A 14,654-nucleotide genomic window follows, 5' to 3' on the forward strand; every position below is an offset into this window, starting at 1 on the left:
TCTGGCCCCGTCACTATCACTGGGAGTCGAAGCGATTCTCCGAGGGGCTAGGTCTGCCCCTCGGTGGTCCGAGCACCTAATTTGCAACGGTCATAACGATTGCAGAGAAAAAGGTCTTAATTTAGCCATCATGAATAACCCTACAAGGCAATTGCAGGTTTAGGGCAAAGGTACCACTTTCTGAAATACTTCCTGTACCATGAGCCACACCAGAAATACAATGGGAGATTAGAGAAGTAAACCAGTGGCTCAAGAACTGGTGTAGGAAGGAGGGGTTTGGGTTACTGGAGAACCGGGACAACTTCGCTTTCAGCTACAGGCTCTATCGTATTGATAGACTGCACCTCAATGGGGAAGGTTCAGCTGTTTGCGTACATTTTAATTGTGTACAATTTTGGGCATCAGTGCACAAGACAGACATAGTAGAACTAGAGAGAGTTCAGAGGAGGGAATGGGTGGACTACAGTACCCAAAATTAGGGTTATTCGGTTTAGAAAAAAAGACGACTGAGGGGCGATCTAATAACCATGTATAAATATATCAGAGGTCAGTACAGAGATCTCTTCCATCATCTATTTATCCCCAGGACTGACGCGGGGACATCCTCTGCGTCTGGTGGAAAGAAGGTTTGTACACAAACATTCAAGAGGATTCTTTACAGTAAGAGCAGTGAGACTATGGAACTCTGTACCTGAGGGGCCTGGGATGTATCTCTGGAGTGTAATTATATTACAGGCTATAGCTACTAGAGAGGGGTCGTTGATCCAGGGAGTTATTCTGATTGCTTGATTGGAGTCAGGAAATAATTTTTTGCCTTCCTCTGGATCAACTTTTCAGGACAACAGTCTGAAATGGATGGACAGATGTCTTTTTTTCAGCCTTACAAATGATGTTACTATGATCATGGTGGCAGATGCTCTTTACTGTGGATGTCCACCCTTGAACAACAACGTTTTTTTTATCCCCATCTAAATAGGTCCATCTTTGTATGAGAAAAACAGACCCGTAAGTAGCAAAGAGCTCTAAACCCCCTTGATAAGTATGCAGTTCAATGGTAAAATTCTGGCTTCCTGTAGCCACCACAAGAGGTGGCTTATAGCAAACGTTAAACAGGTTTCCGAAAGTGAAGAAACTGAAAGTTTTGGCAGCAAACCTTATAATATAGTAAACCAAACAGTACTCAGTTGTCAGATGCTCAGCCGCACTGACTGTCCCCGACAGGCCTTGACGTGTCATAAAATTATGTGGCCATGCCAACCAATTACTGGTCTCAGCGGTCATGTGCTGTACATGCTATGATCACTGCTGAAGTCAGTGACTTAATTTTCGTGCAACAATGACGTGCCATACCAACTCCTGATTATTGCAGCCAAAGACGGACAGGGCTCACCGATGCATCAGCAGATTTGACAGTGGGCCTTTTAAAAGATTTCCGGCAGGTACCTTTAATTCTTATAACTTTAGACAAACCCTTTAATATAATGAACACAATTATAAAACATTATGAATTATGCCCCATCTATTTTCAGACAGACAAAATTTTATCATTCAGCTATATTAATGCAGGGAATTTAGAGCTCTGAGAAAAACTCAACTTTAAGATATATAAAAAAAATATGGACCCGATATCGGTGTGATGTTAAAGGGTTACTCCTACCCACTCGACATGCCACAAATGTCCCATAGGTGTGCGTACCACCTTGGGAATTGGGGTAGGCTTACTTTGCAATTTTCCTAAATCCATAAAAGTGAATTTAGAAAGAAGCGCATGCACGGCCACCACTTCATTTCTATGGTAAGGTTGAGTAAGCATGCTCAGCTATTTTCGGAACTCCCATACAGGTTAAGAGAGAAATCCCGTTCTCAAGATAGCTACAGGTCCCAAAGGTGGAGACTTGCACCTATCAGACATTTATGGGGTATTCTGTAGATATACCATAAAAGTCAACATGGAAATACTGCTTTTTAAAGGAGTACATTCATTATAAGTACCAGTTTCCAGAAGTAATTAGATTAAATCTCACCACAAAAAAAAATGTTCCACCTTTGTAAGTAGTTCTATGACTAAACATCTCTACTGAAAAACAGATTCATGGACATTAGATGTGTTGGACTACTTCAGAATTAAATAGATTTCCTAATACAAAGCAGAAATAAATCATTTGTATAAACACATTATGTTTTTTTGTTCTAATTAAAATTATGTCTATTTGTTTCTTTAAAAAAATTATATTTATAGATACGTTATAGTACAAGATCATATATGGAAAATGATTTTACATAACGGTTCGACAACAGAAGCATTAAAGAATTCTGAGACCTACCTGGCTATGTAAACAACCACACGGTAGTGGTTCATTATGTATCAAGGAAACCATTTAGTGGGATCAAGTAAACCTGTACTGAGGCTCACAGGATTGTCTTCATTTGTGTAAAAATAAAAGTGAAGGTTGCCATAATCTTTTTGGACAATACTTCAAATTCTAGGGTGGTTCGAAGCAGATTCTGATAGTTGTAGGACAATTAAGGGACTTAAATGTCTTGGAACACTGCATTTCAGTGCATGTTTAATTTGTGCAAGCCTTGGAATATATAAGACCACCCTAGAGAAGGATTTCTACAACATAACATTATTGCTTTGGTTCTCTCTCAGACACACAACAATCACAATAGTAAGGACTGGAATTATGCGAATAAGGAAACCTAAAAAAGTTCTCCTTAGCTTAAGTGCTGAAAATGAGATTTAAGTGCTCCTCACAAAATATGTTTGAAGGTCACACTCAAAGTGATTTCTTTTTGTTTTTGTTAAAACAATTGAAATTTACACAGTAAAAATAGTCAGGATGAGCTACAAAAAAACGTGTCAGCGAGCAGCATGCATAGAAATACAATGTGCTGCTGATCTACCCGGCAAAAACCAAATAAAACAGTAATAAATAATTGCCCATGAAGCCCACCTAAAAAAAATTAAAAAAATAAGACGACAAAAATGGCATAGACAAAAAACAGTAAATGTTCTCAGCCTTGAACAATGGTGTCACACTGCTATGTACAGCAAGCAACTGTTATATCACATGGCAACAGCTGGCCTGACTAGCAGTACACAGTAGTCCCTCCTTCCGCTTGATATTCACAGATATTGTTTTTTCGCAAAGAGGTAGCTGTAAAACATTGTTCTTAAAGTTCTTGCTCTTCAGAAGTTCTAGTTCATGAGCAGTGTCTGACATTTGGCCAGAGAATAATTTTATACTGCCAGTAGGTGCCGTTTTACTGGCAGTGCCACTGGAGCTGATGCACATCTTCCAGCTAGACTTCTCCTGCACTTTGACACTTGAAAATGACAGGTTATTTTGAGGGTCAATTATATACTTGGCTCCATTATGGAGTTGGGAGCCCAAACACAAACCCATGAGTTTCAGGCTCTCTACAAGTTCTCCTGCGGTTCTTGAAGACTGTTGCACTGAGTTCCCAGAACCAGCGCAGTTACGGCTGTTCCCAGAAGAATTGTTGGTGTTACCTCCCGAAGTACTAGACGGACTGCCACCTCCTTTGTTATCACTTGGACTAGTTTTGTCAACACCTGTACTTCCATTACTTGGTTTACTTTGTCCTCCCCCATCACCTTGATTTCCTGGAGGACCTTCACTGCTGTCTCTTCTGTGCCACGAATAGGTAAAGCCACTATCTTTATCCAGACGCCTCCTGCTCTCAGAGTCATCATCACTCGTTTCTGAGCTGCTACAGCTTGAGCCCCGACCTTGGCTTTTCCTTCTGTGGTATCTTTTATGCACAGTACCAGGAGATGCTATGTTCATTTTTAATCTACTCAGCTTTGGGGGAAGATTTTCATCCATATCAAACTCATCATCAGACTCTCCTTCTTCAAAGATCTGGTTGAGCACTGGGGCACTCTTCCTGGATGTTAGGCGATTTGTAACAGAGGGCTTGCGGCGCAAAACAACTTGTGTGGATAGTTGAACAGGCTTCTTATCTTCTTCATCTTCCTCCTCGTCTTCCTCTACTCTGAAAAGACATTTCCTTCCACTTGTTGATGGGTTCAGGGCCACAGGAGTTATTCCTGAAGTTGCTGGTCCAGAAAAATCTGGCACATCCTCCTTTTTCAGTGGTTCCACAAGGCCTTTATTTCTATGGCCATTCAGCACATTTTCTGCACTTCGTGCTGATGTTGCTGGGACACTCACGTGGGCCAGTGGAGAGGCCGTCAGATCATCCTCCAAGTCTTGTGGAACATCAATCTTTGTGGGCCATGATTGCCTAAGGAACAAATTTTTAGAGTTATTGTAAAAATTTGTTACAAAATGGCTTAAAAAATTAATTAAGTCATACTCCCCACAATGATCCCAGATGCCTCTGTTCCAATGCTTCCCTGGGCCCCCTGTTGGTCTTGTGACCTGCCTCAACCAATGATTGGCGATTGGTCACATTTCTGTGTTGAGAGGGACCAAAAAGTAGACACTAGCGGGCAATGTAGGAAGTATTGTACCAGAAGCTTTGGGAGATCAGTGTCTTTAAGACATTTTGACACCTCTAAAAAAAAATATAAAAAAATTATAAAATAATAATAATAATAATAATAATAATAATATCTTACCAGCCAATTAACCCCTAGATATTCAAATTAGTATTTCTTAAAGACCTTTCAGAGGTGCTAACAACCCTATTAAACCAGGCTTACTGCCTAGTGAAGCTCATCCTGCTGATTGAAATGATACCTGTCTGGGGTTTGCAGCATCCCTAAAAAAAAAAAAAAAAAAAAACACTATCTAAATGAGGACTTCTGTGTACCGAGAGGCAGGGCCCGGAACCTCAGCTTTGTGGTGCTGGCCACATCCTTCAGTGCACTGAATTTGCAATGGTCTGTCCCAGATGAAGCCAAAACCAAAATGTGTTGAGCTTGCGACTGCCACTATTGGCTGTACGAATCCTGGTTATTTTTGTACCGTGTTTAATTGTTATTATAGTATTCCACTCTGGATTGTCGATTGGTAGCATTAGCACCTGCACTTTATTTAGTCCACCTGTAGTTAGGCCTTGGTGGCATACTGCCCATTTGTGATTTTATAGTTTGTTTGCATATACTCTGTGGTTCAATAAAGTTTGTAGTATTTGGTATAACACTGCATGGAGTGCTATTTTCTGGGTATATTTTTTTTCGTCACAATAGAAGTCTATGGGCTGCAAAACGGATCCGTCCCATTTCCGTTATGCAGGGGAGTTCTCTTGACGGTTCCGTTTTGCAGCCCATAGACTTCTATCATGACGGAATGAATAACGGAATGCCTCTAAAGGCATTCAGTCATAGAATTGCGTTATGGTCCGTGGTAACGGAATCCATAACGCAATTCACCTTTTACCATCATACGAAGTGTGAACGAATGTCATAAGTGGAAATTCGCTCATCTGTATTTAAGAGTTCTAAGCAATAGTTTTCAATGAATGGATTGTAAATTATTGCTGCCTACTGTACATTGTGGTCACAGACGGACTGGGTTCCCTGCAGAGCTACAATTTTATCAATCAACTGTAAAATAAATGGGCATAAGGCAGAATTACATAAATTAAGACTCAGCACAGCAAATGCTATTTGTGATTTTTTTTTCTGCCATTAGACACGTGCAAGGGCCTGTGTTCTATCTGAGGCAGATTTATACTGACGTTACTTGATTACAGTGCTCACTTAATGGGCAAAATGCGAACAATCACAAGAGCCTGGCCAGTCTCTGCCCTTTGCTAGGCCACTTCCAGTTGCTATGATACAAATAAGCACCAGAGAACTGGAAAGCAGTCACATATTTGCATTGTAAAGATTCAGTACATACACAGAACAGAAATAAAACTATATAATATACCAGCTGAAGCAGAAAAAGAAAAGAAAAGAAAAAAAAAAAAGGGGGGGGGGGGGGGAGAAGGGAAAAAAAAAATTAGCTCTCAGGTTCACCACCATGATGCCAATTTGTTAGAACAACGGTTAGTCAAACTTGTAGACAAACAGCGGTGTGCAAGAAGAAAAATTAGCACAGAGAAACCAACCTGCCTTTAAAGGGGTTGTGCAGGGTTTTTATATTGATGACCTAGGTCATCAATATCTAATCTGCGCCGATCAGCTGTTTGAAGAGGAGGCAGCACTCCATGCAAGTGCTGCTTTCTCTTCATTACACCACGCATCAGCTCTCTTGCAACAGCGGCGTAGTGTCATTTCAAGTACTCGCTCCCTTCAAGGGAATAGAGTGAGTACTTATTATTAGGCCTCATGCACACAACCATTCTGTTTTTTGCAGTCCACAAACCGCGGATCCGCAAAAAACAGAAGCCGCCCGTGTGCCTTCTGCAATTTGCGGAACGGAATGGGTGGCCCATTGTAGAAATGCCTATTCTTGACCGCAAAATGGACAAGAATACACAGTTTCCCCAGGAAACTTCAACCCACCTAAATCTGTATGCAGTTTCCTGCCTCTCGTAGCAGTCTTGGAGTGTCAGAATTTCACTCTATGACTGTCAAGAGGCATCAAGGAACGACATAAAAAAAAGAGGAAAATACATTCCAAAAACAGATGCACACCATATAAATTTATTAAAAGCTTTATTGGACAAAGAAGACCTGAAGGTCTCAAAGAATTACTTGTATGAGAAGATCCCCCCCCCACAACACAATAGAACCAAGGAATGATGTCAGAGAAAGAAGATATCACACAAAGTCCAAATGTATTTAAATGCATAAATAAACTCATAATATAGTGTAACAACAAATGTACAGGAATCAACAAAGTGCTAGAAGAAGTCCTCCACCAAAGTGTAGTGAGGCTGGAAGCCACATAACTTATGGATGTGGTACATCGGGGGTCCAGCCCCACTACACTTTGAAAGAGGTCTTCTATAACATTTGGCTATATAGTATAGTATTTTTATATTTTATACAATTTATTGATTCCTGTTTACTTGATGTCACAATGAGTTCTATTTCTGTCTGTAAACACATTTGGGGTTTATATGATCTCTTCTGTGCTGGTCACTTTTGTTAATTTATTAGGGATTTATTCATGAAATCTTTTGTACTTGTCTTGCCTATTGATATATCTGAACTTTAATAATGTTATATGGTGTGCATCTGTTTTCTCTTTTTGTATGTCAGTGAATACATGCTGGTAGCACTCATTGGCTTTGATAATTGGTGCTGCCCATCCTATGTTTCATATGTCTAAACAGGTATCAGGGAAATCACAAATTAGGCTCCGTTCACACCACTATCATGGTTTTCATTCTAATGAAAACTATAATGGTGATGGTGGTTTGGCGCACACCAAAGGCGCCTAACAGACACCAATGTCTTATAATGAAGTACACTGGGGTTCTGCTGTGGTGTCCGTCATTTTGACAAGAACAGTGCTGCGTATGCAATTGTTACCCTCTAAACTAAACTAAAGGGGCTTCTGACAGTAGTGTGAACGCTCTTAGAGTTTAGCACGGACAAGACCCGGACTGAACACTGATCCATTAAAGTCAATGGGTAGTTTCACATCCCAATTCACAAGAGTGAAGACTCATTCACGGAAGTTTAAAATAATCATCTGTGTCCACCATCTGGAACCCAGACCAGTTTCCTATCATCTATCTGAATTCCGCCTTAAGCTGCATTCACACAGAGGCAAACCGCGGATCCGCAAAACACAGGTACTGGCACTGTGCACTCCGCTTCACGGTGGGGACCCATTGACTTCAACGGGTCCGTGATCCACAAGATGTGGCCGAAGATAGGACATGTCCTATCTTTTGCGACACAAAAGGGATGGACCCGGAAGGCCACGTTTATCATATTCACTCTTACATTTCAGCTTTTGTGTTTTTAATCAATTCATCAACAGTTTTTTTCCCCATCTGGACAGTGGAAACTACTGAATAAATGAAAACTAAGCTTTACAAGGCTGAGACTCAATGTGACTGGCCATGATCATCAACAGATAACGAGTATTCTAAAATTCAGGGCCACAAATATAAAAGCACCCATAGGCACTAAAATGCTCATCGGCCTGCTATAGTGGTCAACCACACATGCATATTTATTCAATAGTTCCAAAAAAACTATAGCACCACTAGGAAAAAAAAAATCATAGGATCCATCCAACCTTTTGGAGCCTAGCTTCCATCAATGGGAACATCAGAGGATGATCATCCAGCCTCTATAGACATTTGAATACTAATGAACCTGGCTGAAATGATGGGATCCACCAAGAAAAATCTGGTGGCTATGGCCACCTAAAGACAGCTTTTTTAACTGTATTCAGTTAGTTTCCGTGGCACAAGCTTGCGGATTTGCAGTCAATGTGACAGAAATGCTAAGATCAGTACCTGAATTGGGCTTTGATGTTACTGGGACTGGCAGACCGTGTTTGGATCTCCTTTTCTTGCTTCTCTCTCAATATCCTCTCAGCCAACAAGAAGTAGGTGGCCGTGATGTGGTTGTACTTGTTGGTTTCCAAAGCACTGAGGAACAAAAACACATCGAGTGAAAACAAGTAAAGCCCATACATATTAGGAAATGCAGCAAAATCTGTACATATCTATAAAACATGGCAACATATCAAATTTTAGCTCACACATCAGACAACAATCCCTCAGGGAAGCGGCAGTAACCACTTACTCAACAATGGCATCCCGATCTGCTATGTCGCCTAGAACCATCCTCTGTATAATGCTGTTGTGTTCCTCCTCAGAGAGGTTTTTGTAGGACACTAAAGGAATGTTATATTTTGTCGCAGGTGACGGATCAACTCCTTGGAGCCAAGGATGGTTTTCAATTTCCTCTAGAGATGCTCTTCGCTTGGGATCTCTCTGGAGCATACGTGTGATCAGGCTGGGAATACAAGTGACAAAACATAAGAATGGTAAACTGAACAGGTAGGAAACCACATGCACACATCTGAGCGGATATACCCATGTAACGTTTTACTCGCATCAGACATTTATTGTGAATATTTAAAAGGTTGGGGAAACATCTGACTTTGAGGAGTCCTCCAATATAATTGTATCCCTTCTTCTTCCATACTTCTACAACAGTTAGCAGAAGCCTTTAAACAAGGTTAAATAGTAAAATGTCTAATCAATATGATAAGTAAAAGTAAGCCCATTTCATTGTCTCACTATTTAGACAAGGTTGAACCATTAAAAAGAATGTGAGCTATAAAAACCACTGCGTGAAAGAACATAAAAGCCTTATCTGTCACAGAAAACATGGCGCTAAAGTCGCCTAGATAAACTATGAAATAAGATCATACAACCAGAGACTGTGGAGGCCTCAAAAAATAGTCTTTATAATAAATTAGATTGTTTTTACCACTATTCTACAGGGTGGGCCATTTATATGGATACACCTTAATAAAATGGGAATGGTTGGTGATATTAACTTCCTGTTTGTGGCACATTAGTATATGTGAGGGGGGAAATTTTCAAGATGGGTGGTGACCATGGCGGCCATTTTGAAGTCGGCCATTTTGAATCCAACTTTTGTTTTTTCAATAGGAAGAGGGTCATGTGACACAAACTTATTGGGAATTTCACAAGAAAAACAATGGTGTGCTTGGTTTTAACGTAACTTTATTCTTTCATGAGTTATTTACAAGTTTCTGACCACTTACAAAATGTGTTCAATGTGCTGCCCATTGTGTTGGATTGTCAATGCAACCCTCTTCTCCCACTCTTCACACACTGCTAGCAACACCGCAGGAGAAATACTAGCACAGGCTTCCAGTATCCGTAGTTTCAGGTGCTGCACATCTTGTATCTTCACAGCATAGACGATTGCCTTCAGATGATACGAGATGTGCAGCACCTGAATCTACGGATACTGGAAGCCTGTGCTAGCATTTCTCCTGCGGTGTTGCTATCAGTGTGTGAAGAGTGGGAGAAGAGGGTTGCATTGACAATCCAACACAATGGGCAGCACATTGAACACATTTTGTAAGTGATCAGAAACTTGTAAATAACTCATGAAAGAATAAAGTTACGTTAAAACCAAGCACACCATTGTTTTTCTTGTGAAATTCCCAATAAGTTTGATGTGTCAAATGACCCTCTTCCTATTGAAAAAACAAAAGTTGGATTCAAAATGGCCGACTTCAAAATGGCCGCCATGGTCACCACCCATCTTGAAAAGTTTCCCCCCTCACATATACTAATGTGCCACAAACAGGAAGTTAATATCACCAACCATTCCCATTTTATTAAGGTGTATCCATATAAATGGCCCACCCTGTAGAATTTACATGACATTTGGTATACAAAGGATTACACCTTACAAATATCACCTAAACCTCTATCTCTGGGGGGCACCCTGCAAGGGGAAACCACCACAGAACACAAGCTTACCCGGTCTGTGCCCTAAGATCACCCTACACTATTCTGTCCCTGTGTCGTCCCCTACAGGGTTCCTCAAGCGACCATTAGAGAGGAGGGGGAATCCTCTTAAACAACAAACAGATAAATCGATATACAAACAAATGTTCCCATACTTAATAGAAGATGAACCACAGAGAGGACCAGCTGTAAGGAGATAGAAATTGGCAATTGCCCGGCCCACAATGGGGCACTTACTGCTAACATGTGCCCTGTTGATGCAGTGAAGGACCATTTGCTTGTGTGTCGATTTAACCGTTTGTGTGAGACTGGGTGAGATTGTTCACTACCCATTTCCCCCTCCCCCTTATTTTAAAAGGGGTTGTCTCACTTCAGCAAATGGCATTTATCATGTAGAGAAAGTTAATACAAGACACTTCCTAATGTACTGTGATTGTCCATATTGCTTCCTTTGCTGGCTACATTAATTTTTCCATCACATTATACACTGCTTGTTTCCATGGTTATGATCACCCTTTAAATCCAGCAGTGGTGGTCGTGCTTGCACACTATAGGAAAAAGTCTATGTGCGCTACCACGGTCCCGGCCTATAGTGTGCAAGCACGACCACTGCTGATGGACTGAGGGGTGGTTGTTACCATGGAAACGAGCAGTATATGGAAAAATGAATCCAGCCAGCAAAGGAAGCAATATGGACAATCGCAATACATTAGTAAGTGGCTTGTATTAACCTTCTCTACATGATAAATGCCACTTACTGAAGTCAGACAACCCCTTTAAGTTTTAAACAGTGGATTCTGTGAAAGTGCTAAATTGGACACCGTCATAATCCATCAGAAATGCACTAATCATAGTTTTTTGCTCTGCGAGATGCTTGGTAGCCCATGCTTCCAGAGGATTTTCTGGCTTGTAGAAAACACCATGAAAATCGTGAGTTTTTACAAATGATTTTTGGGGTGCCTTTTTTGGTCACAAAATGTTTTACTTGTTTTTTTTTTTACATTTTTCTGCCGATAAAAAAGTCCATGGGAAAACTCCTCACTATGCTGCAGTTTAAAAAACAAAAAAAGTAAAGAAATGCGGCGCTACCAAAAAAAAAAAAAAAGCTTGTCGGGTTATTCAGAATTTATTATTGCCCAACATGTTATATCTGATGGCTACATGTTTTTGCTCCAAATAGAGCCATTTTCTATTGAGGTCTATGAATGATCTATTACTTAGATGCTTTAAAATACAAAAAAATTACTTCTGTATTGATGCAACAACTCCTAAAATTAAGAATATTTTATACAGCCATAGTGGTTGTGAGCTGTCCCATTATTTCTAATTACAATAAGTTCTTCTACATTGCATGGGGGGTCCCAAAAGTGATCTGCAGCTCTCTACCAAGCTCCATTATTCTGGAATCATTAGGCGATCCCAATCAAAGGCCCTCAATCTAAATGCTATGCCCAAAACAAGTTGTTTTCAGTATGTTTGACACCATATAACACCATTGCTCCTGCAATTTAATCTAGTACTTACTCTTTACACTCTTTGGACACATGCTTGGGCACCGTATATTTACAGTCCATGATCATTGTAAGCGTTTCACTGTCATTGGCTTCTTGGAATGGAGGAGTCCCACACACCAGCATGAACAGGATGACACCAAGACTCCAAATATCTGAAATAATAGAAGAATCAAGTTAATATTATTAGCCTTGACAATGCCTACATATCACTTTCTGCTGTCCATATCCGCTTTCCCACACAAAAGATAGAACTTTGTCCTATTCTTGTCCATTTTGCAGCATGGAATAGGCATTCTTAAACATTGGAGAGGATGTGCGGAAAGGGAAAATGTGAGGTACGCACAGCCAGTATCCGTGTTTTGCAAATCTGTGATTTGTGGAATAAAAAACAGATATGGTCGTGTGCATGAGGCTTTAATGTGACTGATTCCTTTTAAGGCCTATTCAATGGCCAGAAATAACTAAAGCTCATTCTTAGTACAAGAGTACATCTTCATTCAGAAAATATGGAAGAACATGGTCCACGAGGCAGCACGTGACGGAGAATGCTACAATTATTTTTGCTCGTGAACACCCAGTGTGGTGTGTCTCCTTATAAAAATTCAAGGTAAGTGGATATAATGAGCCAGTGAAATTAGGATTTGCACGTTGGGAATTCTGAATAGGTGCATTAGCCCTAACACTGTCACCGTATTCAGGACCTTTTCGATATGAAACTAAAACGGATCCCGAATAGGGTCATGTGAATGAGAGAGTCTGTCAGCTGTTTTGACCATGCTAAACTTATGACAGCACTAAGTAGGGTCTGGAAAGTGCAGGACAAACATGCCTTTTGTTGAGCTTTTATTACCAGGAGTAGTGTGAATATGGTATTTTATTCTGCAATCTTCTGTAAGTGCCCTGAAGGCAAGCTTTTGCTGTGGAGTACTCTCTGCATTGTGTTGCTTTATAGCCCCTCCCTCCCCTCTGCTGAGTAACAGCTGCAGAATCCAACTAGGAGACCAGTACTCAGAGCAGGAGAAAGGGGCTGTAAAGTGGCTCAATGCAGAGTACTTCAAAGTGGAAGCCCCGCCTCCTCGGCACATGCAGGAGCATAACCTAGCAGACTAAAACTTCATATTCACACTACTTTTGCTGAGGAATCTGCTTCAAGAGAAAAAGGCCTGCGGTAATAGAAATGTGGCGGCAATTACCTGTCATCTGAAATAATCCAGTGGACTTCTACCAATGATGGATATTAGGACGAGAAAAGTACAAAAAAAAAAAAAAAAAGTTGGTATTGCAACAGCCATGTGAAGAGGAAGTTAACCTTTCTTCTGAACATATCTTCTGAAAGAGCCTAAACTTTGTAACAAACAGTATGTTGTAATGTATTTACGCACACACCCATCAAACAGCCAGGGTTTGAATACATAACGGGCATTTAATTGAAATTCTTAAAGTGGCAGAGCTTCAAAAATGATCCAGAAGGCCCTCAAGTTGTGTCTGACACATGGTATTGCTGCAAACCCTAAACCTAGCAGTGCCTTTTACTACTCCTCAGTAAATCAATCACTCTCATGACCTGAGATTCATTCACACTACAGTACAAGTCTGACTCCAAATTTCCTTAAATGCGTGTGGCATTTGCAAGAACTTCTTTGTGTTAGTGGATCTGAATGGAGACACAGAGCACAGCAGTGCAGAATGTACAATGAGAAGATTTCACCACGATGTTGCCTTTGCATTTTAAGCAGCAAATCAACAAAGATGTACCATGTACATCAGTATTAGGGTCCATTCACACGTCCGTAAGTGTTTTGCAGATCCGCAAAACACAGACACGGACCGCAAATCGCTGGCACTATAATAAAAAATGCCTAATCTTGTCCGCAAAAAATTACGGAACGCACACTGAACAGATCCGTATGTCATCCGCATTTTGCGGATCCATACTGTAGAAATGCTATGCCCAGCCCATATTGCTCATGGTGATTGATAAGTTACTGTTTCTGATCCGCAAAAAACGGATCGCATACGGAAACCATATGGATATTTTTTGTGGAATAACGTAACGGAAGAAGACTTAAATCAGAGGAAAAAAAACCTTAGATACGGAACAACGGATCTGTGAAAAACGGACCGCAAAACAACAACGGTCATGTGCATGAGCCCTAAGGCTGGAGCTAGACCTAAATTTTTTAGTAGCACTATTCATTGGCCAAAACGGACAAGAATAGGACATGCTATATTTTTTTTTTGCGGGGCCACGGAACGCTGCAACGGATGCGGACAGCACACGGAGTGCTGTCCGCATCTTTTGCACCCCATTGAAGTGAATGGGTTCGCATCCAAGCCGCAAAAACGGCGGCTCGGATGCGGACCAAAACAACGGTCGTGTGCATGAGGCCTAAGGCGGAGTTCACATCTGAGAAAAAACTCCAGTTTTCTGTTCCGGCATAGGAAGAGAAAACCATCATCGCTGGATCTAGCATATGCCGGATCCTGCTGGCGCATGACAGATCCCATTAAGTATAATAGGGTCCGTCTGGTTTGTGGCATGGATAATGGCATTCTGCTGGACAAAATATTTAGTCTTTTTCCAGAATCTACAACGGAGGCTCCTAAAGGAATCTCAGCTGCAGATGTGAACCTAGCCTAAGGCTGCCTGTACATGTTCAGGTTTTGATCTGATTTTTAGATGCAGTTTTTTAAGCCAAAATCTGGTGTGGATTATAAACGGAGGACACATATAAAGGAAAGATTGACTCTTTATTAATCCACACCTGGCTT

The 14,654-nt window shown here is 40.8% G+C and overlaps 1 protein-coding gene across 1 annotated transcript in view; it reads right to left on the reverse strand.

Annotated features, from left to right (window-relative positions):
- Positions 1-966: 966 nt before the first annotated feature.
- The window catches only part of SNRK (SNF related kinase), a 74,458-nt gene continuing 60,770 nt past the window's right edge, over positions 967-14,654 (reverse strand). Inside the window, exons 3-6 of the mRNA XM_040433434.1 lie at positions 11,893-12,034; positions 8,657-8,869; positions 8,365-8,499; positions 967-4,275 (exon numbers count right to left, since the gene is read on the reverse strand). Coding sequence (XP_040289368.1) covers positions 3,066-4,275; positions 8,365-8,499; positions 8,657-8,869; positions 11,893-12,034 — 1,700 coding nt within the window. The 3' untranslated portion in view covers positions 967-3,065. The remainder of the gene's footprint in view (positions 4,276-8,364; positions 8,500-8,656; positions 8,870-11,892; positions 12,035-14,654) is intronic.

The sequence above is a fragment of the Bufo bufo genome, chromosome 5 (genome assembly GCF_905171765.1).
Source record: "Bufo bufo chromosome 5, aBufBuf1.1, whole genome shotgun sequence".
Taxonomy (NCBI): Eukaryota; Metazoa; Chordata; class Amphibia; order Anura; family Bufonidae; genus Bufo; species Bufo bufo.